The sequence below is a fragment of the Condylura cristata genome, unplaced genomic scaffold, assembly GCF_000260355.1.
Source record: "Condylura cristata isolate star-nosed mole 26May11 unplaced genomic scaffold, ConCri1.0 scaffold00006, whole genome shotgun sequence".
In the NCBI taxonomy this organism is placed as follows: domain Eukaryota; kingdom Metazoa; phylum Chordata; class Mammalia; order Eulipotyphla; family Talpidae; genus Condylura; species Condylura cristata.
Window position 1 is genome coordinate 64005637 of NW_004567107.1, and position 26768 is coordinate 64032404.

General features: G+C 39.7%; 1 protein-coding gene across 2 annotated transcripts in view; it reads left to right on the forward strand.

The window, feature by feature from the left end:
• The window catches only part of UBAP1 (ubiquitin associated protein 1), a 50170-nt gene extending 23402 nt beyond the window's left edge, over positions 1 to 26768 (forward strand). Inside the window, exons 2-7 of one of the 2 annotated variants that reach the window (XM_004677729.1) lie at positions 2902 to 2942; positions 12436 to 12560; positions 17972 to 18907; positions 24178 to 24360; positions 25069 to 25170; positions 25645 to 26768. In XM_004677729.1, the coding sequence (XP_004677786.1) occupies positions 2909 to 2942; positions 12436 to 12560; positions 17972 to 18907; positions 24178 to 24360; positions 25069 to 25170; positions 25645 to 25785 (1521 nt within the window). In that variant the 5' untranslated portion in view covers positions 2902 to 2908 and the 3' untranslated portion in view covers positions 25786 to 26768. The remainder of the gene's footprint in view (positions 1 to 2901; positions 2943 to 12435; positions 12561 to 17971; positions 18908 to 24177; positions 24361 to 25068; positions 25171 to 25644) is intronic. The other variant, XM_004677730.1, reaches the window with a different exon arrangement.

A 26768-nucleotide genomic window follows, 5' to 3' on the forward strand; every position in this document is an offset into this window, starting at 1 on the left:
GGGATCGAACTCATGCGGAAGTGGCTTTAGCTTCTTAGTGCATTGCTTTAACCCACTGTGCCACCAGGGAGAGCACAATTTTTATATTTATTGTTTTTGGTCTTTTGGCTACTGACTTGTTTCTGGAGTTTTGGAAATTTATTGGTATTTTCTTTGTGGTCTAATATTTACCCAAGTGTTTGTGAAGTTCTTTAAAAGGCATATTTTGCTTTCATATGTTGCTCTTGACATAACTAGATCTGCCTTAATGTTTCTGCCTGATAGTTTTGTTCTCTATAGTTTTTGCTTTACCAGTGGCAATGCCTGGTTGCGTGGCACATTCATAATTGTTAGTTCTTCATGGATTTAATCCTTTATCACAATAAAGTAAGAAACTTATTAAACCTCCATGAAGCCTGTAACCTGCAGCCAACTTTTATGTTTCTAGATACAGTAGTTGCTCATCAATCCTTCTCACCACCATGTTTGTGGTTTTGTTTGCTGTGGTTTCAGATACTTGAGGTCAGCCACTGTCCAAATATTCTCAAGTAAGATACTTTGAGAGAGAGAATGACCACATTCAGATTTATTACAATATAATTATTGTTCTATTTTATTGGCAGATAGTGTTATTAAAATCTTGTTAATGTCTTACTGTGACCAGTTTATAAATTGAACTCTCATAGGTACATATATGCATAAGAAAGAATATTACACATAAAGTTTAGTACTATATACACAGTTTCAAGCATCACTAGAGGTCTTGGGACCATATCCCTGTGGATAAAAGAGAGGAATATTGTATTAATTGAGGTATTACTTCCAATTTGTTCTTTTTCTCTCTGAGGTCACAGTTTTTCACTAGTTACATATGTCTTTTTTTTTTTTTTTAAAGATTTGCTTTCTTATGCATACAAGAACTGGGGTATAGACCACAGGTGTGTGTGTGGGAGGGGGGTGGGAGGCATGGAAGGTTTACCAGAGACAGAATGGGGAGCAGAACAGGCAGATTCACTGAAATATACTTCTGAGGGGAGGGGGGTGGTGAGACAGGAGAGGTCTGCTGTGCCATGTGGGTTAACTTTCCTGTCCAGAGATTGAACTAATACCCCAGTGGCTGTTGATAGCTAATAGTGCTAACTTTAATCCCTATGCCATGTGTGTGGCCCAGTATGTTCTTTTTTTGGGGGGAGAAGTTAGATTCATTTGCAGTTAATTTTATATATAATATAGGAAATGGTTTCTAGATTTTTGGGTTGGTGGATTACTTAATCAAACAAAAGGGATTAACAGCTTTTATATTTGTTGGTAAATTTTTAAAGTTAATGCATATAGTAGATGATGCTGCCATTTATCGTGAATACTGAATATTTAATTTAGAAACTTGGATATTTTCCCTCATTTTGTTTAGTGCTATAGATTGGTATTATGCCAGTGGCACTGAGGTCCCCTAAATGTCTCTTGAGACCTGAGAGAGAATAAAATTTTTTCTCATGAATTTAGTATATCCTCATATTGATACATCAGTAGTATTTACACCATTGACTGTTAACTTTGTTTTCAGAATTGAAAGTGGTAATTGTTAAAACCATCATCTTCCTGTACTTGGGAGAATTTCTTGAATTATTTTGTATTGGGAAATTGCTGTTTGCAGGTCTTATTGTCATAGAAGTGTGACTGTGATAGCATGCTGAGATACTAAATTGCTACTGTGCATTAGGAAGCTCTTTGTAGAGTTTGATTTGATGTACTAGTAATTTATTGATGATATGAGAAAGGGAAGAATATGGAAACATTTATATAATTGCCCTTTTGTCTTCTGGACCTTGCTCCAAGATAGCCATGTGGTTTAGCTCCTTGGCTGGGGGTTGAATTCATCTTTCAATGGCTGAGATAGGTTGATAGTGCTGAGACTTTAACCTCTGTGCCACTAGGGACACGGATTTTTGATTTGCATTTCCCTGACTTAATCAGTAATGATATCGAACATCTCATTTACACCTTGGACATTTGTATATTTGTCTATCTTCTTGAAAATTGACTCTTCAAATCCTCTTGCCCATTTACTGTTTGTTTACTGGTTTTTTAAAATTAAGTTGTGTAGTTCTTTATTTATTCTAGATGCTAGTCGTCTCTTCTCAGATACAGGGTTTAGAAATATTTTCTCCCATTCTGTGAGTTGTCTTTTTGGTTGAGCCTTTTTAAGAGAGCCATTCCCATTTGATTGAAACTTCTTTAAAAAAAAAAAAATTCCTGGGCCCTCCCTGGTGGCGCAGTAGGTGAACCACAGCACTATGAAGCTTTTATAACCACTGCCGAGCACGAGTTCAATCCCTGGCTAGGGAGGTGACCCACATGGTGTGGCAAACCTCTCCTGGCCCATCCACTGCTACCTTCAGCAATGTATTTCAGTACATTTGCCTGTTCTGCTCCCCACTCTGTCTGTGATGACTCCTATCACCCCCTGTAACTCTGGCTTGTACCCCAGTTCTTGTATGCATAAATAAATCTTGGAAAAAAAAAACACAACATGCCTGGCGCCTCCTTGGAGGTGCAAGGGATTAAGTCTCAGCACTATGAGGCAATCTTCAGACACTGCAACATGAGTTCGATTCTTGGCCAGGAAGCTAACCCACATATGGCATAGCAGACTTTGCCTGATCTCTTCTCAGCAGCATATTTTACTGCTACCTGTTCTCTTGTTCTGTCTGTTCTACTCCCCACTCTGTCTCTGGTGCATCCTCTCACCCCCACCCCCACCCCCAACACTTCTGGCCTACACTGTAGTTCTTGTATGCATAAATAAAATAAAACCTTTGCTCTTTTGGTTTTTTCTTTGTAGTTTTTCCTATAACTGTTGGCTATGTTATCTCAGTTGTTTGTTTATATTATGTTTCTAAGTAATGTTTCTTTGTTTTTCAGGTTCTAAATGGCTTCTAAGAAGTTGGGTGCAGATTTTCATGGTAAGTAGAACATAAAGAATCATGGTTTGATTGCAAAATTTGAAATCACTTAGCATTAAGTAATTGCTCCTTTTTGTTTATTTAAATGAACAGTTTGAGAAGAAAAATGTTACCTACCAAAGAACTGTAGGTAACATTACTATTGAAGGATTCTTTACATGGATTAAACTTTGTAGAGTGTTATAGAGTCTTTGTTGTGACTGTATTTGAAACCACCAGGAGTGAATAAGGGACCCTGCCTCATTTTGTTGTTCTTCAGCAGTTTTTTTTTGAAATAGTTACTATTCTTATTGTTGCCCAGTCTTAAGTCTGGTGTGAAAAATTCTCAACCTTGAACACTTTATTTTGATTTAGTTCTCCTCTTAACTTTTAAATAAAAGGAAATAAATAAAAAATAAAAGGAAATATCAGTAATAGTCACAGTTTGCATTCAAAACTATATCATCTTTCTCTAAGATAGACACTTCCAAAATGAAATATTAATAAACTTCATTATCTACTTGGAGGAGTGGAGATACCTAAAATATTAAAATATTATAGAAGATAGGAATTTAAACACAAGGAATATCCAGATGACATCGTTTTAAAAATGACTTTCCATTTAAAAAACATGTCATTGTTAGAATGCTTTGCTAGACCATTTAGCAGTGTGTTGTTATAATTATAAGTGGTTGCGCTTGATAGTATCACTTAGCTGAATCAGGGTGGTTTTAACTTGATTGTGCTTTTATACAGCAGCTTTAAACTTTTAAATTGCCATTGTCCAAAAATGAAAAAAGAAACAGCACATAAGCACTTGTTTATGTTTTGTTAAATCCCTTTTAAGTATGGAATTTACAATTTGTATAACCGATCAGTTATCAAATCTTCAGGGTAAGCTATCTCCAATTGATATTTGATGAGTATTATAGTTTCCAAGTATTCAAATGACAGTAGAAAGGCAGATCTCAAGTTGCCTCTGGATAACATTTTCAAGGAAAGAGAGAGCAGATACAAGGAAAAAGAACAGATAGAGGATAAGCATAAAGGAGAGAAAAATATGAAAAAATGAAAATTTAAATTTATGCATTCTTTTTTTTTTTTTTTTTTAAAGATTTATTTATTTATTCATACAGAACTGGGGTACAGGCCAGAGGCTCAGGGGCGTTGAGAGGCTTCACCAGAGACAGAGTGGGGAACAGAACAGGCAGATGGACGAAGTACACTGCTGAGGGGAGCAGCGGGCGGGCCAGGAGAGGTCTGGCTCGCCATGTGGTCTCCTCCGGGGCAGGCGGCAGGCGGGAATCGAACTCATGCGGAAGTGGCTTCAGATTCTCAGTGCTGCGCTTTAACCCGCTGCGCCACCAGGGAGGGCCTATGCATTCTTATTTTTAATGATAAGCTTTCTATCTTGAATCATTGGGAACTCTTTTTTTTTTTTTCTTTTTTATTTTAATACTTATTTAAGCTTACAGAACTGGGGTACAGGTCAGAGGTGTGGTGGTTGAGATGATTCACCAGAGACAGAGTCGGGAGCAGAACCGGCAGATCTACTGAAATAACACTGCTGAGGGGAGCAGTGGGCGGGTCAGGAGAGATCTGCCACACCCTGTGGGTCAGCTCCCTGTTGGGGAATTGATGAATTTGTGCAGCAGTGGCTTCAGAGAGCTTCATAATGCGGTGCTTTAACACATTGCGCCATCAGGAAGAGTCCAGGAACATCTTTATGATTGGAGTGAAAATAAGTTGGACTCCAGGTTATTATGTATTTGTGCTAAACAATCCAGAGAGATTACAGTATAGTACTGAAATTCATCTAAACAATGAAAACTAACTTTTTAGAACTTCCTCCATCTCTTTAGTTTCCTAACCAAAATTTTATAGTGAGAAATATTTCTGTGAGTAAAATTTGAAAGAGTATCCCTTTTTTGTGTCAAGAACTGTGTTTGCTACGTTTCTACTTGAATTACAGTGGCTTGTTGGGTTTTTAGAGTACAGGATCTGATTTTTTTTTAGGTATCATAGTTTAAGGAATACACGTGAAAGGGAATATGGAGAATATTTAATAGGCAGTATTATAGGCATGCATGTAAGTCTCTGGCCTTTCAAGGCTGAAACTAGAAAGCCAGGAAACTAATATCAGAATCCTATAAGAAGCTATGTAGCCTTTCCTTATTGCTTTTCTCTATGGGGGTGCTCCATTTTATTCTTCTGTTTATAGACTTGGTTTCTTGGCCTACTTGTATAGAGTGCACAGGCCAAAAATGGCCACCCCAGTTACATTGATGTTCATTAGTTTATGATCATTTTTGTTATCATAAAACTAGTTTTTGTAGCTATTGGTCAACAAGGGAATATATGATGATACAACCTAATTTTCAGCCCTGCGAATTCCTTTCCCCTAAATTAGGTGGTTCTTTGGGATTAGAAAGGGGATGTGTGTAATTCTTCTAGGGCATTTGGGGTATGGCCAGGAAGGCAACGCTCAACCCCATGACTGGATATTAAAATGCCTCTCTTTCTATTTAATTATTTGGGCTGACTAGATCTTACACTCTGTTCTTTTTTACTGTTAGTATTTGATTTACCTTCACATTCATTCTTTTCAACTGAGGTTGAATTGATTGTAATGTCAGTGACCACATATATAATAGGATAAGAACTATACACTCACTTTTCCAAGATGTTTAAAAACATTGCCCCGGCATGGTAAACCTTTTCTGACCTACCCGCTGCTCCCTTCAGCAGTATTTTCATCCATCTGCCTGTTCTGCTCCCCACTCTGTCTTTGGAGAACTCTCTCACAGTCCTTCACTTCTGTCTTGTACCCCAGTTCTGTATGCATAAATAAATAAAATCTTTAAAAAGAAGCAAACAAAAACATTGTCCTTATGTATACTGCAAACTCTTGGCTCAGTTTAAATCAGGCTTTTCTCGGAGTTTGTCCCTTTAAAAGATAAGTCCTCTTCGGTTAACTCATTTTCCATTTGTTTCATCTAAGAAAAAGGTTATTTTTCAGAAGTGACTTTTTGTTTTTGAAGATTTTATTTATTTTTTCCTAGAAGAACTGGGGTATAGGTCAGAGGTGCTGGGAGGAGGTGAGTGGATTCACCAGAGACAGGCAGATTGACTGAAATAGACTGTTAAGAGGAGCAGTGGGTGAGATAGGAGAGGTCTGCTAGGCCTTATGTGGGCTAGTTCCCTGGCTAGAGATGGAACTCAGGCTTCCAAGGTGGGCCATTTTGCTGATAGTGCTGAGATTTAACCGCTAGGCCACCAGGGAGGACCCCTTCAGAGGTCACTTTTATTATTTATTTATTTATTTTAAAGATTTATGTTTTTATGCATACAAGGTTTGAGGTGCAGGACAGAGGTCTGGGAGGTGGGAAGATTCACCAGAGACAGAGTGGGGACAAGAACAGGCAGATTGAGCAATGGGCAAGACAGTGGTCAGCGCCATGTGGGTCAGCTCTATGGCTGGCAGGAGATCAAACTCATGCTGTAGTGGCTGGCAGAAGCTTGCTAGGCTGTGTCTTTTTTTTTTTTTTTTAAGATTTTAATTATTTATGCATATAGAACTGGGGTACAGGCCAGAGGTGCAGAGGGTGAGAGGTTTCACCAGAGACACAGTGGGGAGCACAACAGGCAGATTGACGACATACATTGCTAAGGAGAGCAGCGGGCTACACAGGAGAGGTCTGCTGTGCCATGTGGGTCACCTCCCTGGGCAGGGATAGAACTTATGCTGAAGGGGCTATGGCTGGCTTCTTAGTGCTGCCCTTTAACAAGTTGCACCACCAGGGAGGGCCCAATAGGCTGTGTCTTTAACCCCTGAGCCACCAGGGAGGCCCCAGAAGTTACTTAAAGGATTTTAAAAATGTTTCAGCAAACTCATTACTCTTTATAAGACCTAGAAAAATGCCTTGTGATTCTAATTTAGGAAAAAATAAGTATATATAGAACCTTTCAAAAAGATATAGTTATGTGTAGAAGAACTGGGGTGTAGGCCGGAGGTGTGAGGGGGAAGAGGATTCACCAGAGACAGAGTGGGGAGCAGAATAGGCAGATTTACTGAAATACACTGCTGAGGGAGTATCAGGTGAGACAGAAGAGATCTGCTCTGCCATATGTGGGTCAGCTCCCTAGCTGGGGATCAATGCAAGCCACCGGCCATAGTGGTGGTAGACCTAAACCCTAGGCCACCAGGGAGCGTAATAGAACATTATTTTTTTTTTAAAGATTTATTTATTTATTCATACAGAATTGGGGTACAGGTCAGAGATGCGGAGGGTGGGAGGGTGAGAGGATTTCACCAGGGACATAGTGGGGCGCAGAACAGGCAGATTGATGAAGTACGTTGCTGAGGGGAGCAGCGGGCTGGTCAGGAGAGGTTTGCCACGCCATGTGGATCTCCTCCCGGGCATGCGGCGATCGAACTCATGCAGAAGTGTCTTAAGCTTCTTAGTGCTGTGCTTTAACCTGCTGTGCCACCAGGGAGGGCCAGAACATTAAATTTTTAAAAATTTACAATTATATTTTTAAATTTTATTTTGTTTACCATTTAATTTTATTTAAAAAGTTTATTTTTCTACATAAAACTTTGTTTTTTTAATATTAGGATTTAATAAAACTAAACACCCTTCTTTGACAAGCCAAACTACTCCATTTGTGAGCACTCATTTAATTTTTAAAGAGGTTTTTTTTGCCCTTTCTACTAAGATTTTGAAATGAATTTCCTGCTAAGAAATAGAAAAATATATTTTAATTTAGATTGTTTTAATAGATGATCTGTTACTGCTTTATAGTGTAATGTAGAGAAGTTGCCCATCAGTTTATCAGTATTTTCCTTATGTATGCCTCTTCCCTTTTGACAATTTTCTCTGTATCTTTTGTTTTTAGGATTTTAACTATGATGTGCCTTTGTATGATTTTTTGTTGTTGTTGTTGTATCCACCTTGGAGTTACTTGTATTTCTGTGGGTTTATATTTTACCACTTTTGGAAAATTCCCAGCCACTATCACTTATCTGTTATCTTATTCTGCCCCACTCACTCTCTTATCCTGTTTCTTAATCAGTATACATTAGACTGATAGTATTCCAGAGATCTCTTAAAGATGCCCCCACTCTTCTCTTTGTTTCAATTCGGTTAGTTTCTTTTGACCTAACTTCAAGTTATCTCACTCTGATCTGCTGAGTCTTGTCTTCTGATTAGCATAGTTTGGTTTTTGAAGTATCAAAATTGTTTTTTCCTGATACTGCATTTTTTATTTCTGGTAGTTCCATTTTTCTTTGTTTCCATTTCTGTTGAGTTTCCCATCTGCTTACGTATCTTCACCTTTTCATCAGATCTTTTGATATATTTGTATTGTAGTTATTTTAAAATTTTCTGAAAATTCTAGTATCTTTGCTCTCCCTTAGTTTGAGTCTGACTGTTGGTTCCTTTCTGATGATGGATTACATCTTGCTTATTTGTGTGCCTTATTTTTGGTTAAATGCCAGGCATTGTGATTAAAACACTGATTTAATTTCTGTCTTGTGAAGTGTAACATTTTTTTGATTTCACATTTCTTTGATCAGATATTCATATAATAATATCTAGAAGTAAGTGTATGTCTGTTTTTCTGATTTTGCAGGTGTTGCTTAGAGGATTTAAACTAGTGATACCCAACCATGCAATTACAGTTTTTCACTTAAAAGTTTTACCTATGCTATTCTTTCTCAGAAAGTTCAGTTTGAACCCTTAACTTGAGTTCATATTAAAGTCTGAAGTAAGCACTATTCACTTTCTACCAGTTCTTTGGTAGGAATAATTTATCCAGAGTTATTACACGTTCATCCCAGCCTCTTCCACAATGGTATAACATAACAAGATGTGCAGAATCTGACTTTAAGTAGGGACTACAGTCATCAGATTTTCAGTAATTAAGACTGAAACTAAGAAGTATTTAAAGTGAACCAAGCAATTGTTAGCTGCATTGCTTAATTCTCTGCATCTCCTAGTTAATATTATTGTCTCTTTAAAATAGAGAAACAAGAGATCAATGTCTAGATATTTTAATATATTAGATAAAAATTAGTATTTCTATTGCTGCTTTGTTTATAATTGGAAAGACATGGAAACAACCCAAATGCCCAAAAGTGGATGACTGGATTAAAAAGATGTGGTACACAGTGGAATGTAATTCAAAAATCAAAAAAAATAAACACCTGCCTTTTGCAGCGACATGGATGGAGCTGGAGAAGATCATACTTAGTGAAATAAGCTAGAAAGAAAAGCAAAAATACCAGATGGGTTTCACTCATAGCAGGAATATAACGGACCAGGCGAGAAAATAATAATAATATTGAACAGCTATGTACCAGAGACATTTTATGGGGGCGGAGTGGGGAATGGGTTCAAAAACCAGTGGGGGGAGGGAAATGCACTGGACTATAGTGATTGCACATGGGTGATTTGGTGATGGGAAGCCTAAGGGATTAAAACTGAGATGGAAAAAATGCACAAAATGATGTAAAAATAAACTATTACATTATTCATTAAAAAATGAGTATTTCTGAAGGCATAGTTATTTGCAAAATAATGATATGCGTGGCAGCATCATTAACTCTCATTATTATGAGAGTTATTATGATTAACTCTCATTATTATGATAGTCTCTTTTATTCTGAAGGTTTTTTTTTTTTTGGTTTCCATCTGTAAATACTTTTAAGTTCTTTATTCTTAACCTGCCTCCCATTAATTACTTAACTACTTATTTCCTGTTAACAGCGTTTAAAGAACTGGACAGAAAGTTTTAGAGGAGTGCTAAATCACCTTTGCATTGACTTTACTAGTGAGATGAAATTGCTTTTTTTTTTTATTAAAGATTTATTTATTTACTCATACAGAACTGGGGTACAGGCCAGAGATGCAGAGGGTAAGAGGCTTCACCAGAGACAGAGTGGGGAGCAGAACAGGCAGATTGATGAAGTATACTACTGAGGGGAGCAGCAGGCGGGTCAGGAGAGGTCTGCCACGCCATGTGGTCACCTCCGGGGCAGGTGGGGATCGAACTCATGCAGAAGTGGCTTTAGTTTCTTAGTGCTGTGCCACCAGGGAGGGCCCCTGAAATTGCCCTTTAAAGCAGATACCTGTAATTGGTGCAAATGAAGGGAGGTGGGAGGGGGGAACAGTTGTTTAGAGCTGATCTACCTGATACTGTTGTCACTAAGCCAGGACCCAGTTCCATATTTAGAATATAAATCACTAGTATTTATAGCATTGATATAGTTTCCTGACTGAATGGTTGGCTGGGAATCAAAATACCTTTTTTGAAAGATACTCAGTTTGTATCTTAAGAGCAGTCCTTTTTTTGTAGATACTTTTGCTCCTGTCCATTTCCCAGCTTCAAGTTAATGGTAGAAATAGTCATGTGAGAGAATTTTAGTATTCTAAAATACTTTTAAAATGAGTAGGTTTTCTTACATTTGTGTGTCATATGCTTATACACAGGAAGTATTTTTAAAATAAATATTATAATTAATGGCCCTACTTTGAGCAAAAACTTAAAAATTTTTTAAACAAGAATTTTGTGATTATGCCTGCAAATCTTTCAAGTGCTACTTTTTTTTTTAACTTTAAAACAACTTTGCTTTTAATTTCTATGAAATATTTAGTAAGTGCCAGAGGGTTTAGTGTTGTAATCAACACTTGTTGGCAAGCTGTTTGTGGTGGTATCTATATTTTCTCGGTATCTGGTACATATTTGCTACTCTGTTTAGAATATTAGAAATGTTTTCACATCTTGGAGTAGTGCTTTGTTAAATCTTTTTCATGGTTTGCTTTGTCATTTCAGGTAGATCATATTGTATTTTATCAATAGCAGTTATCGATGTGAGTTTGTGTAGGAGTGAGAGTTAAAAGAAGTATAAAACATGTCTTCGTTATTCTTCACTTTTGAACAAATGTCATCTGCCAGGCATTATGTCAAATTTGGGAGCGATAGATAAGAAACAATTATCCCTTGTTAAGGCTTGCTACAATTCTGACTTAAACTCTCTAGGGGGGTGGAAGTAGGAGGAAACAAACTATTGACAATACAAAGTAGTAAGTTCCATGTCAGTGGTATGAACTGGATTTTTTAAGATTAAGAAGGGAGTGATTCTTAAACTCATTCTTCAAGGATTAGAAGGTGAATCAGGCAAATGGGTGATATGTGACAGGCATTGTAAGCCGAGAAAATAGAACATATAAAAGTTATGGCCAATGTGGGAATTTTTATGTAAGTGGTGTAATTGTCTTACTCTGCCGATGAGTAACGCAAAAAAAAGTTATAGTAGTCTGAGAACTAGATGTAACACTTATTTTATTAGCTGCTAATTATTCGAAAAGCACAATTCATTTTTATCAATTGTGTTATATTGACCATGAAATAAACCTGCACTAAAAGAAAAACCATGGTCCAGTTTGGAGCCATGGCTCGTGAATGGTACAGTAGGCATATAATTTTGTTTGCCTCTATAAGTTGGTGCCAATTATTTGGTCTTTATTGTTCAGTTATGATAGGCAGAAAATCTGTAAAGCAGTTCAGTTGTGTGTAACTTATCTCCTGATAATCTTACTCTATTCCCAAGGTCTCCCTGGCTTGCTTTTTTTCATGACTATGGTGCTGGTTGAGTATTTGCTCCCAGATGTAGTCTAAAAAAATTCTAGAATAATTATTAACTGTACTAATTAAATAAGTTTGGTTCTAAAGTAGAGAAATCCTACTTTAAGGGGATTCTTTTATGGAGAGTCTGTCATCACTTAAGCAGTATTTACTAAGCACTGCACATAGGCCAGACAATGCTATAGGTATTGAGACTATATCAGAGCATAAAATAAATATTGGTCCACAAGGAACTTATATTCTGTTGAGCAAGACATTCTCCTATATAATTAATAGGTGAATTATATGTTAGAAGGTAATCAGTGCTATGGGGGAAATGATGGTAACATTAACTGTATTGAGGGGGATAGTAATTTTAAATAGGGTGGTCAAGGTAAGCGTCATTGAGAAAGTGATTTTTTAGCAAAGACTTGATGGAGGTAAAGAAATAAGTAATGGGAATATTTGAAGGAAAAACATTCTTGATAGAGGGAACAGAGAAGTATAGAAGTTTTGAGGTGGGTTTGACCACAATCATAGTTGAGCAGAGAATCTCTGTGATTTAGTGAGGTGAGTCAGGAACTGATATCAGGAACTGATAGGAGCTGAGGGCAGAGAGGTGTTGGGGAAGCCTTGTAGGCCTGTGAGTACTTTGGTATTTTGACTTTTATGTTTAAAATGCAATTGAAATTAAACCCTAATAAGATCAAGTAGAATTTCCTTCTAGAGATCTAGTGTTAGAAGGTAAAAGCAGTCAGGGGAGGACCTCTGTAACTTCTAGTCTTAGGATAGCATCAATTAATGTGTATCTACCGGGCATAAGATTATAGCAAAACAAAATAATAAAGTTCTTTGCTGATATTTTCTACTTTATTTTTGATTGTAGGGACTTTCAGTTACCTTGATGATGTCCCATTTAAGATAGGAGACAAATTCAAAACACCAGCTAAAGTTGGTCTTCCTATTGGCTTCTCCTTGCCTGATTGTTTGCAGGTTGTCAGAGAAGTACAGGTAAGTGGTGATTTTTAGTTAAAGTTTAGTGTATTTAAAAATTTAAAGAGTAAGAATTTGATGTATAGTGAAATAGGAAAAAAAAATTCTGGTATCTGTCAGTATTTCTTTTAAAAATATTTTTCTGTTAATATTTCTTATCTCCTGATACTACTTGGCGCACGCTGTGTCTTTATGTTCCCGGGTTTTAGCTCCCCATGTTTATATGTGTTTTATATCTGTTACTGATCTTATATAGATTATATATTTCTGGAATTCTGTGCCTTATCCAAAACAAATATCCATTGCCCATCTGATTTGCTTATTCATCTTTCTCTCTGTTAATTTTCTCGTTATCTTTTTAGTCACTCAAGCTAGACAATACTTTTCTTTCTGCCTTGTCTCACCTTTGCCATCCATTTCATCCTTACCTGATATATACTTTTTAACCTGGCCTATTGCAGTAGTACCTCTGCTTGTAGCATTTTCTCTCTATTTTCCATAGTTTTAGAATAATAGTCTTAAAGTGTTAGTTGCCATAGCCCTGGTAAAAATACTTAAGTGATTCATGAACCCCTGTTGAATCTAGACAGAAGGTTATGGCAAAACACTCAGCTCATTATCTTTTCCATGTTCCCTCCAGCTAAGTTAGTAACAATTTGTTGAACATAATGTGTATGCTACCTGTTTATACTATGCTTTTTCTCCAATAATACTCTCTTATACTACTAAAAATGGCCTATTGAAAATCTGTTAATTCTTGTAGATAACTTGAATGCCATCTCCTCAATAGCTTCTTTGTCACCCTGCTCATCTTTAAAACTCAATTATCTATAATGTAGAGAATTACTTTAAAACTCTCTTATCTTCCTCTACCCTCACCCCCCAATTTCAGTATTTATTAATCAGTATAAAATCCAACACAATACACCAACATGATTCCATGCATTTAAGAAGGTAATATTTTCTGGTTAAGTGGAAAGTTATGCATGTGGTTTCTGGAAGACCATTTTAAGCATCTTTATAGAGAAATAGTTCATTCAGTAGTTGGAATTTTCTTTGTTCAGTTTGCTGTAATGTAATCTACATTCACTGAGTAGAACTTGTATTGATCACTGGGTCCCAGTTGTCCTGGGATTCTGGGTCATTCTTTCTGTCTCAGCTGACATTTGGATTGAACAGTGCTAGGCGTGTGACATAGAGCGCTGCACCAGTGCCTGACTGAGGAGTATGGTAGTGGGAGAGACTTTGGACCAGGAAGAAAACACACCAAATCTGCAAGGCCTGTACTAAGTCTCTCAAGAATTATATCTTTTAGGCAGCAGTCAGCCCTGTTATGTGACTCTTTCTTCAGAATATATATTTATCTGAATGCCTGATTTTGAGCTGTGCTCTGCTAGAGATAAGGATAATGCCCTAAATGCTAAGTAGCTTATGGTTTAGAGGAGTTACATTTAAAAAAAAATCAGAAAAGTACACTACTCAGGCACTTCTTCCTGTGACTTAAGGTGTTTAAATAAAACTTTCTGGCAGAGAAGTTTTGTTTCTGGGAGATTCACTAAGGATTACCATGTAACTCTAAAAAACATTCTTTGGTTTATCTTCTAGACTGACTGCATCAGTAATCTTAGTGGAGAATTTCTTTTTTAGGGGGGAGGGCGGAGAAGACTCAGGTTTCTATGAATAAACACTGTTCATTTTCATTTATTGTTAAAGCTGACAATAGGAATTCCTGTAGGCTAAGCATCTCAGAGACCCCTTTAGAGTATAAAGTGAGATGTTAAATCCCTCTTTCATATATTTGAAAGGCTCAGACCTTAACAGATGGCCATTATTCTATTAACCACTTTACGGAGATATAATTCACATAACATAAAATTCATTTTTTAAGTTGTATATTTTAAGTGGGTATATTCACAAAATTGTATATGACCATCATTACTATCTAATTCCAGAACATTTTCATTATCTCCAAAAGAATCCCAATGTCCATTAGCAGATATTCCTTATTTCCCCTCCCCAGAGCCTCTGGCAACCACTAAATCTGTCTTCTGTTTCTATGGATTTATCTATTCTGTACATGCCACTTAAATAGAATAATTTAATACATAGCCTTTTGTGACTGCATTATTTCACTTAGCATAATGTTTTCAAGGTTTATCCCTATTGTGTGGATGATTAGTACTTCATTTTTATGACCGAATATCCCATTATATTCATATACCACAATTTATGCATCAGTTGGTAGACATTTTGGTGATTTCCACTTAGTGGCTTTTATGAATAATGCTATTGTGAACAATTGTGTACAGGTTGTGGAATATGAGTTAATTTTTCTTGGGTTTATAGTTAGGGGTAGAATTACTGTGTCAGGGCCCACCCTGGTGGTACAATGGGTTAAAGTGCAGCACTATGAAGCTTTCACAGCTGCCTGCCTCATCATGAGTTTGATCCTAGCCAGGGAGGTGACCCACATGGCACAGCAGACCTCTTTTGTCTTGCCTGCTGCTCCCTTCAGCAGTGTACTTCATCAATTTGCCAACTCTATGCCTCACTCTGTCTCTGGTGAATCCTCTCACCACCCCTGTACCTCTGTCCTGTACCCCAGTTCTTTATGCATAAATAAATCATTTTTTTAAAAAAGAATTGCTCTGTCATGATAACTATGTTTAATCCTTTGAATAGTTGATAGACTGTTTTCCATAGTGACTGGGCCAGTTTACAGCTCAGTCTGCATGAAGTGCTGCAATGAAGGTTCCATATCCTTACCAGCTTTTGTTAACTATCTTTTTGATTATTTACTTGAACAATGTAGAGGCTGACCTGCGGTGTTCAAAATCCCATTATAAGTAGTTAGCCTTCCTTATATGCAGGTCCACATCCAACTCAACTTGGTTGAACCCCTGAATGCTAACTCATGGATAGAAAAAAATAGATTCAAATGGTTCAAACCTGTAGTGTTCAAGGGTCATCTCTGGGTACACAGTGGTTCTTTTTGTGGTATTGATGTGCATTTTCCTAATTCCTAATGATGTTGACCACAGTATGTTTTTTATTATTGATGATTTGTAGAGACATTAATGGGCCAGAAGAGATACAGCTTTCCCTATAGTTTTATCTTTTTCTGTCTGCCTGGTGACTTTTTAAAGTTGGTGACAACAGATATTTCTCTGTACAGGATACCATTAGCAATATGATTAAAAACCACTGCATCTTCTTCCACAGCATTCACTGGTTCTTTGTTTCATTCAGAGAACTTGTTTAGAATCATAAATTGGTTTTGTTTTAGGCTTTGCTGAGAATTTTATGTTTCTTTGATCAGTGTGAAGCACTAAGTGCATGAGTATTATGCTCACTGTAGTCATAGCACTACTCATAACAAGCGGAGATCAAGGCATTGAGTGCCAATTCTTTGTGGGACATTTAGTTCTGTAATTGCATATAGCTTTCTTAAGCATTGTCTGGGGTCTCCATCAGGGATTGGGCTATGTAGTTTTGGCACTGGTCCCCTCCCCAAAGATGACTCAGACCTAGAGTCTTAGACAGATAGCTTGAAGCTTCATTTAACTTCATCATATTTGTGCATGCGTGATTGTAAAGCTCAACTTCTCAGCAAAAATTCATCAAAGTGATCCAGCCATATATATATAACCCTTGCACTCAGGGCCCAGAAAACTTTGGTTATGGTGGTGGCCATGGTATTGGAGGGTGGTTCTGAGTATCACGGTTTAGAGGAGATTCTGGTGTCACTCATTCATAGACTAGTATTGACATGTAAGAGCTCTGTGATCTTATACAGATTTCTTAAACTCTCAAATCCTCCATTTCCTCCTCCTCTGTAAAATGGGGATAAGTTTTAAAATTATTATAAGGATGAAATAAAATAATGTTATGTGGTTCTTGGTGCTCTATAACTATTAGATGGCATTATTTATTATTGTACATTCAGAACACAATTTCTTGACTGTATAATGTGTTTGCCTTTTTTTTTTTTAAACTGTTCCTGCATTCTACCTTGCTTTGATAATTAAAAAAAACCTGAAGTTTAAGAAAGATCTTATTTTTCTAACTTTCAATTGTCCTTTGGAGTAAAACTTCAAAAATGGTTTTTGGGTAATGGGAAGTTGATACAGCCTGTGTTTTGGAGAGGAAACCAGATGCAAAATTGGATTTCCTCTACAGTAGTACTTTGCCCAGTGCAGTCCCATCAATGGTAGAAAGGAGTACCATGAGCCTCAGCTTTTTTTTTGGAACCCAGATGCTGGCTTGATATAGAACTTTGTGGTGTGCTTTTCTAAGTTTCCCTTGCGGTGTTTGAAGCTGATAAACTTTGGGGATGACCAGAGTTACTTTATTGTGCTTTCCCTACTCTAAATGCTTGGTGAGCCTCTTTCATTTCCTTTTCCTCTTTTTTTTCCCTAAGATTTATTTATTTATGCATACAGAACTGGGGTACAGGCCAGAGGTATGGTGGGTGAGAGGATTCACCAGAGACAGAGTGGGGACCAGAACAGGCAGATGGACAAAGTACACTGCTGAGGGGAGCAGCAGGCAGGACAGAACAGGTCTGCCACGCCATGTGGGTCACACAAGGTACCTTACAAGTGGTCTTAAAATATTAGGGACTGTTGTCTATTTAGAGCATTGTGATAAGATGATGGGGACTCTAAGAGGGTCCTTTATAGAGCCTTGTTGCTGTCCCAAAGAGGCTTGTGATATTTTGGGGTAGTGTTTAAAGATAAATCAAATGTGGTCACATTGCTCAGAATGAAATGTTAGAGACAGATGCTAGTTAGGAATTCAGAATAAAGAACAGGCTGCTAGGAATGAATCATATAGGAAATGGTTCCACTCTGCCTGAGCCACCAGTAAGAATTGTAGAAAGGGAAGTAGCCTGAGAGGAGAGAAGCAATAGAAGTAACTAAGTACTATTGGCTTCATTTGCAGAATTAGAGGTGGTGAGAGCTCATTCTAGTTATTTGGTTTTTTTAAGATTTTATTTATTTTTGCTAGAAGCACTGGGGAGGCCAGCAGTATCGGGGGTGGGGGGTGAGAGGATTCACTAGAGACAGTGGCGAGCAGAATAGGTAGATATACTGAAATATACTGCTGAGGGGAGCAGCAGGCAACCGGGGAGGTCTGCTGTACCCTATGGATTAGCTCCCTGGCTGGGAGTCATACTTCGCAGAGGACTTTTGTGATACTAGCCCTGAGACCACCAGGGAGGCCCCTCTAGTTAATTTCTAGACATAACCTGGGTGTACAATTTGATTTCATTTTGTAAGGAGCTAGGAAGCCTTAGTTTGTCCAAGCAGGGATCATGCCACACCCCTTAAAGGCTGCTCAGTTTTCTTGTGCCAGCATCGAGTGTGGTGGGTGGGGAAAGGCAGCCACTTGGACTCATACCTCCTATTCCTGCTTTATCTTTGCAGTATGACTTCTCCTTGGAAAAGAAGACCATTGAATGGGCTGAAGATATTAAGAAAATACAAGAAGCCCAGAGGGAAGCAGAGCGCAGGGCTGAGGAAGCAGAAGCTAAAGTGAATTCTAAAAGTGGCCCAGAAGGTGACAGCAAAATGAGCTTCTCCAAGACACACAGTACCACCACAATGCCACCTCCTATTAACCCCATCCTTGCCAGCTTACAGCACAACAGCATCCTCACCCCAACTCGGGTCAGCAGCAGTGCCACCAAACAGAAAGTTCTCAGCCCACCCCATACTAAGGCAGATTTCAATCCTGCTGACTTTGAGTGTGAAGAAGACCCATTTGATAATCTGGAGTTAAAAACTATTGATGAGAAGGAGGAGCTGAGAAATATTCTGGTAGGAACCACTGGACCTATTATGGCTCAGTTATTGGACAATAATTTGCCCAGAGGTGGCTCTGGGTCTGTGTTACAGGATGAAGAGGTTCTGGCATCCCTGGAGCAGGCAACCCTAGATTTCAAGCCTCTTCACAAACCCAATGGTTTTATAACCTTACCACAGTTGGGTAACTGTGAAAAGATGTCACTGTCTTCCAAAGTGTCCCTTCCCCCGATTCCTGCAGTAAGCAATATCAAATCCCTGTCCTTTCCCAAACTTGACTCTGATGACAGCAGTGAGAAGACAGCCAAGTTGGCAAGCACTTTCCATAGCACATCCTGCCTCCGCAACGGCACGTTCCAGAATTCCCTAAAGCCTTCCACCCAAAGCAGTACCAGTGAGCTTAATGGGCATCATGCTCTTGGACTTTCAGCTTTGAACTTGGACACTGGCACAGAGGTGCCAACCCTGCCCCCTTCTGATCTGATCTCCCAGATGCCTTCCCTCTCTGTCTTGTCTGTATGCACAGAAGAATCATCACCTCCAAATACAGGTCCTACGGTAAGCCTTTTAAACCCCCTAAATTAGCTTCATATGTTAAGTCGGGAAAAGTCAAATTGACCTTGCTTGTATAAGTAGTGTATGTATTGGGTTGTTGGAAAAGTCATGACTTTTTTTTTCTTCTGTTTTTTAAAGTCAATATTTATATAAAGAACAAAGATCTATCAGTGATAAGTGATAGTCTTTTACCATCTTTCAGTGAGCTTCACCGTTCCTTGTTCATAAAAGGACCTGTTTTTATTTGTGAAAAACTGAACAAGGTACTGATTTATAGCCTCATCTGAATTGAATATTATGCCATGCAGGGCGGTTTGAAGAGAACAAAACAAGTCTGGTGCAAAGTCAGGGGAGTATGTGGATATAGCAGCACATCCCATCCAATCTCTGATAATTTTTGATAGGTGATCAGACTTGTGTGTGATCTTGCCTACTAAGGAATACAACTCCTTAATGATTAATGAGTCCTGGACTTTTCTGGATGAGGAATTTGTTAAAATTGTCCAGCTATTGACATTCAAATTGTTTGGTTCCTTGACAGGACCTTGAAAAACACAACACCTTTAAAATCCCACCACTAAGAGATTTTACTGAGTGCATAACCTTCCTCTGATGAATGTCTGCTTTCCATGTCATTTGAGGTGAACTATCAGGTCGGAACTAAGACCACCTTACACCACATTGTTGTAAACAATTCACTTATCGTTACCAGTTATCAGTCACTTCAAAAAAGGATTGTTTTCTTCACATTTAATGAAGATATTGCATATGTTTATATTCATCAAATGAACCTGAGTTCATGAGGACCCAATTATTGAGCTTGCTTACATAGCCCAGCCTTTTCAGGTGGTCGTGAATGCTTGAATGATGGATGGCCAATGTTTCTGCAATCTCATGTTGTGTCATGTGGGGTTGTCATCGACCTTGGTGGGCTGCCCTGACCAGTTAGTGTCGTTGAGATCTAAAGTCACTCACTGCATAGAATTCCATGAGTAGTTGTTGGCACTGACATTTCTTACAGAGCACTGTAACCGTGAACTTGATGTAGCTTTTCACAAGCTTAATACACATTCTTCCCTTTATGGAAGTATAACAGTAAAGTGTGGTGAAAATGCAGTTTGGTCTTCCATATTCAACTTGCTGTAAAGTCCTAGAACTTAACCAAATTGCTTTTTGTTTGTTTAGAACGAAGCTGCTGGAACTGTCAAACTGTCAAGTGTCAGGCTATAAGTAACTTAGATGTAAATAACTTCAGTGCTTCCAAAAATTAACTAATGCCTTCTGTTGCAAAAATGTGTCATGAATTTTCCGATAACCCAATGGTTCTGGTTAATTTTCCTGACAAGGGTTTTTAGTTTTCCACCTAACTTGGTTAATATTTGCTCCTATTACTTTCCCCCTTCTTTGAAGGTTGCTCACTATTCTTGTTTTATCTTGTCTGTCTCCCTCATTTATTCTCACTACCCTGAGTTTCTTTTGTTTATCATGGTTTAGCTCACCTAGAGGTAATGTTTCTTTTAGATTGTGTGGTACCTTAATAAGTGGGAAATAATTTGTACTGGGGGGGGGTCTCAGCAAAGGGTAGAAATGTATACTTTTTAAATTTGCAGGTTTTAAATTCCTCTCTTGCTCCCTCACGATGAGGAACTGGGTATTTTCTCCAAGGAGAGTGAGAGGGAAAGGAAGAGATTGGAACTCACTGAGTTGAAAAACAGACAAGTTGCAACTTGCATCTTCCTGAAAAATCTTAGATTTTGTCACAAAGTCGTTGATATAGTGAGATTCCTTTGTCAGAGTGTAGACTAGCTCTTGATGTTGTATAAGCAGCCCCAGAATACATTGTTGCATTCTACAATAGAAATTGCAGAAGCCACAGAACCTTTTGCTATTTTGGTTTATAGATTTTGTTAAATGACAGCAATATCAAGAGACCGTTTAGAACCTGAAAGGAGACTGATAGTATTGTCGGGATATCTATCAGAGGTCATAACAAGTCTTCTGTTAGCTGGTAAAAAGATGATCCTTGGGTTGCCTTACAGTGATAAGCAGTATCATTCTTGGTAAATAAATGAGTGATTCCATTGTCAGTGAACGACTGCTGCTTGTAAATGTCTATGGACCTTGGTCCAGATGAACTCGAGTCCACATTGTTATAGACTTGTGTCCTAGAAATGGGCTTTACTGTAATTCCTCCTGATCAGTTGTTGCAGACACTCCTTTTCATGACTTATTGTATGCTTGACAAAAATTACAACACTCTGTGGAGAAGATTAGGGGTCCTCAGCTAATATCCACCCATTCCCACCCCCACCCATTTGTAGTTAGAGTAACTTGGGAGACCACACTGCATGAACTAATAGCAAAGTTCTTTCTCAAACCAGAATTCAGAGCACTCACCATTCTTTGACCTACCTGATCCTGGAGTTTCATTTTTGCCAGCTGGGGAATAGGCAGATAAACAGCTGGAGTTCTGGTGTACTTTTAAGGAATTCTTTTAAGATGGAAACCAGGGAGCAGAGCTTCGTTTCCATCTTTGCCATCTTAGATTCTTTTCATTATTTTATAAAGATTTATTTATTTATGCGTACAGGACTAGGGTACAACCCAGAGGTGCAGGGGCGGTGAGAGGACTCACGAGAGACAGAGTGGGGAGCAGAACAGACAGAGTGATGAAAACACACTGCTAAGGGGAACAGTGGTCAGGCCAGGAGAGGTCTGCTGTGCCATATGTGTCTCCATCCTGGCCAGGGATGGAACTTGTATGGAAGTAGCTGTGGCTAGCTTCATAGTACTGAGCTTTAACCCGTTGTGCCACCAGGGAGGGCCCTTTTGCCTTCAAGAATTTTTAAGACACTGTTCCTTCTGAAGTTCCACTAGCATTCCCTAAGCTTCACTAGTTCTAAGCTTTGCAGCATTTTAATGCCATTGAATTGTAGCCCCCCCACAAAGCTTTTGTGGTTGCTTCATCATTTCTGAGGATTTTAATATTAACCAGTGATAGGTCTTACTTGTTCATCGTTATAGGGCCTTCTGGATTCTTTCAAACTAAGAGCTTGCCCTGTTTTTAAATTTTGATTATTATTTTCTTTTTAATATTTCTTGGGTATTTTTCTGTGTTCTTCTATAATACCTGTTACCCAGATGTTCATCTCTCCTCCCAGTAAAGAACATAAAGTCTGTCTCTTTATGCTTTACTTTCTATGATATAGCCTTCATTAATACCTTAAATTTTTTTTATTTGAATAGCATTTGCTGTAAAAAAAAAAAAGACATGGAAATTATTTACATGAAAGATTTCTAAATTTCTGAACTTGATTGGAAGGAACAGCTTCACATGCTGTTAATTCAATCATGATTGCAGTCCACAGACTTTCCAAGGATGTCAATATCTCTAATAAATAATCCTGTTGTCTTCAACTATTTTGTGCCTGCGTTATTCTGGGAGAACTTTCTTTCAATTTGAACACAAACTGGTACAACTTTACTGCCCTTTCCTTTAGCACCTGATTCAACAGCTACTACTACTGTTGCTTATAGTATTTTCCTTGAGATTTTTCTGGACGCATAATGCCTCCTTTGGTTACAGTATTAGCTGTATGTACTGCTTTTCAGCTTGGTCAAAGAGGGGGGAAATCTTTCTAAATTCCTTTCCTGCTTTGCACTCCACCCAACCCCACCCTCTCCCATACTCCTCCTGCTACTTCACCACCTTTAAAATGTTTTTATCATATTTTAAATCTCCAAGTACTCTAGTCTCTTTTGATCCTATGTCTCATATTGGTGACTTTAATTTTTTCCGTTTTGAAAGATATCAACGAAGTTCAAAAGTTATGATATCTGTGTTGATGAAGCCTCACTATAGGTTAAAGGTTAGTTGGGAGAGGAGGAGAGGGGGCCTCTGCTAACTGGCAACATGTGAAGCTCTTGGGGGCTATTATTTTTCTCCTGAGAACTCTGCTTGAGAGCTAAGGAAGGTAATGTTCTAGCTTGATTTTTGCAGCTCACACTGCTGAGCAATTTCGTCCTTCTGATGTGGGGTGTAGCTGTGGATGGGGGTGGGGTGGTGGTGGAATTTTTACCCGAGAGTTACTGCTGTGCTCACTGACATTGTGCTGGGGTTGTCTGAGCAGTCTGAGCAGCACCACAGACCTTGACGAGGTCTTGAGGTAAACTGGCTTTCCTGTTCCTGCTTGCTTTTCTCTCAGTTGCTTCTGACACTTACTATGCTTCCTTTAGCTTCCCATGTTTTTGAGTATCACTGTACTATGTTTGCAGGCTTGGGACTGCAAAAGTGCCAGTTTGGTATGATTCAGTCTCTGCCTTGTCATGACTGGGTTATGGGTGAGATGATTAAGTAGAACAGAGACCAGTAGCTGACTTTGAGGAGAGCAAGTGGTTACAGCTATGCAATTTTGCACATGCATCTAGGACAGCAGGCTCCCTGCCTTCTAATCACCCATCCCCCTAAAAAAGGAAATAAAGAAAATTTGTTGAAATATTTTCCTTGGTTCTTGGGAACTGGAGCCAAGCTGTAAGACAGCTTGTGATCTTGTTCCCATGTGGGTGGATCCTTTGGCTTAGGAGTGAGCTAACTTCATGACTTAGGCTTGATTTATTATTATAAGTGGTGGGAAGTTAAATCGTGGGAATCTGCCCAATAAGAGTGGGATTTGTAAGGGCTGGTGGCAGGGAGCAGACTGCCTATAGCTGGGGCAGTGGAGTCAGGGCCTCAGCCTCGCTCCAGTTGCCAGGGCTCCGGCTGGCTTGGCTAGTGGGCCTTCAGGCCCGCTCCCTAGGTGGCTGTAATGGAGGAGGCACAGTAACACTGTGGGCAAAGGTAGAATAGCCTCGAAGCCCGGGTCCTGGGCTGGCATGTGTGGCTGCAGCTCAGTTTCTCCCCAGTGATAGAAGAAAGGAGTGTTGGGAGAGTTAGCTCCAGAGTGGAGGTGTTTAGTGAATCGTCTCTTTAGGACTCTGAACTGCAGTGGCCTAGGAGAGGGACAACGGGAGCGCTGAAGGAAATCACAGCAGCTTGGGCACCAGTCCAGTGGGTAGTTGTAGAACTTTTTGTAATTCCAGCCCAGGGCAGAGGTTTTCCCAGCATTTTTCTCTCAGTTGTTGCTCCTTTACCCCTCTTTGTGCTTCAGGATGCCTGTCTGATTGAGGGTTTGGTTAGTGAGAGAAATGGCATGTCCTTAGATTGGGCCCTTCAGTGACATGTCTTCTGGGGGCCAGGTCTTCTTTCTTGTTTTGATCTGTTTCTCTATCACCAGGTCACACCTCCTAATTTCTCAATGTCACAAGTGCCCAATAATCCCAGCGGTCCCCAGGCTTACTCTGAACTGCAGACGCTGTCGCCCAGTGAGCGGCATTGTGTGGAGACAGTGGTCAACATGGGCTACTCATATGAGTGTGTCCTGAGAGCCATGAAGAAGAAAGGAGAAAACATCGAGCAGGTGAGCGGTTGGCCAGTGGGGGGGATAGGAGGGAGCTTCAGGTAGGAGAGGCTCTTGGCCTTTGGACCTGAGTTACTGTATGGTTCTAGCCTAGAGCCCGTTAGCCTCATGGCACCAATGTCATTTCCTGAGTTTGGTGGGGGGGCTTTATAGACACACTTTATTGGGGAAATCAGTGGCCTCAGCAGCAGTTGTTCTGCTTTGGGACGACTCTGGGGTCTAAGCTGAGGGAATGCCTTGGGTATTGGAGCTATTGGACGGTAACTGAGTGTCTCCTGAGACCGCACGCTAAGCTTCTGGATGGTCAGATGTCTACTTCCTGTTTTGGCTGCCTGGGGAGTGTAAAAGAGGGCACTGTGGTGCTAAACTTCGGTAGCATTTTCTAAGTGGGGCTGTTTCTTAGAGAAATACCAGCCCAGGCTATGGAGCTGAGGTTCTGGGAGATATACGTGAGCTGTGGTAGGAACTACTTTAATAATGGCTACTCATACTTAGAAAAATGTACTTGTGTATAAGGAAAATACTTGTGTATAAGGAAAACTGAGGTTCTGTATAGGACACAGCTCAAGACACAAAATCAAGTCCCATCAAGGATCTATCTGGGGTGGGAGGTGGGAGGGGGAGAAGTTATATTTGTTGGTTTATAAGACTCTTGGACAACAAAGATAGGAGTAGCAGTATGTGCTCAAACCTTATTTCTTTTCACAGATTCTGGACTATCTCTTTGCACATGGACAACTCTGTGAGAAGGGCTTTGATCCTCTTTTGGTGGAAGAGGCTCTGGAAATGCATCAGTGTTCAGAGGAAAAGGTGGGAACCTTTATGGGAACCCTCTAGAAAGGAAGCACAGAGTGTGTCCCAGACTCTCTCCCCCCCCCCCCCAAACAATTCCCCCTCCCAATGGCTATGGGCAGAGGCAATAGAAGCACGGAATCTTCCAAGTGTCCAAAGAGATGTTTGGCTAGTTTGGGTCTCTCTGGCTTCGATGAACCATTAGGTTGAAGCCTCACTAGGACCCCAGGGAAGGGAAGGGAAAAGTGACTTTGATCTGGGTTCAGTGTGTACATGAGTGATGGGGCCCAAATGGATGTCAGCAAGAGTTGGGACTGAGTGTGGCTTCCGAGGGGTGACAGGCTGTGGCACCCACCTTGGTGCCCTGTGAGAGGCCTTTGTGGTTCCAGAAGAAGATACAGACTCCCCCAGGCAGCCCCTGTACACACATTACTTCAGCTGTGCTATGTGGCTATAGCACTTCTTTAATCTGTATTCTTTTCTTTCCCTTAGATGATGGAATTTCTTCAGTTAATGAGCAAATTTAAGGAAATGGGCTTTGAACTGAAAGACATTAAAGAAGTTCTGTTATTACACAACAATGACCAGGACAATGCTTTGGAAGACCTCATGGCTCGAGCAGGGGCCAGCTGAGACCAGGCCCCTGCCTAGGTCCTGCCACGGAACACCCCCCTGCAGGAGGCCCTGCAGAGCCACCTGTGGGACACACTTCCAGATTTTCTTTTTGGGGTGGGTGGGGGGTGGAAGTCAGGTGTGGAGACTGCTTGCCAGCCTCTGCTCACCTAGGCTCTGAGCTGAGGAGAAACTGGGGAAGATTGGGGCATGTGAACACCCCCAGAACTGTCCTTGCTCCTTCCATATTAAAGGTATTTGTATTTTGAGAAGTGCCCTTCCCACCTTGGCCCTCCAGAGGGATGTCCTGGTCTTTCTGGGGTATGTCCTTAGCTGAAACCTGGCCTGGCTGCCCGAAGGAGTCAGGAAGCAAGGTGGGAGGGCCAGATTCAATGCTGCTTTGGGGCTAGATACTTCCCTCCTCTGTGCTGGTGGATTGAACTCTAACCCAGGTTGAGTGCAATTGAAAGGTTTTCCAGGGTTTTGTTTCATTTTCCCCCTTTCGACAAGAGTTTTAGTGTTACACTGGTTCTGCAGAGCCTGAGGTGCAAAGATACCCTTTTCCCCAAGGGGCCTTTGGTTTGCCTCTTCAGCCAGGCAGTTCCCCAGCCTGTTTATTTTGGCTTGGTTTGGGCCACAATCCTCCGCTACCCAGGATTTTTAGGACTCCCACCCCCACCCCCGCTCTAATAGTTGTCAGTTTAATAAATCATTGGATCCTTCCTAGCACAGAGTGGGGGAGAAACAAGCCACGATTTAGTCGCTCAGCACTAATTCCACACCTCAGTTCTCCTGGAGAACAGCCTCTCCCTCCAGCCCCCTGCTCTAGGATGACACAACGAATAACACCTAGTCATAGAAATCAGTCTCTTTGGTTTGTTTTGTATTATATGTTGTACATCATTAAAGATCTAAATACAAAGGATATACAGTCTTGATGAATCTAAAGGAATTTGCTAACTATTTTGATTCTTCAGAGATAACTAATAAAAATCTAAAAGGTA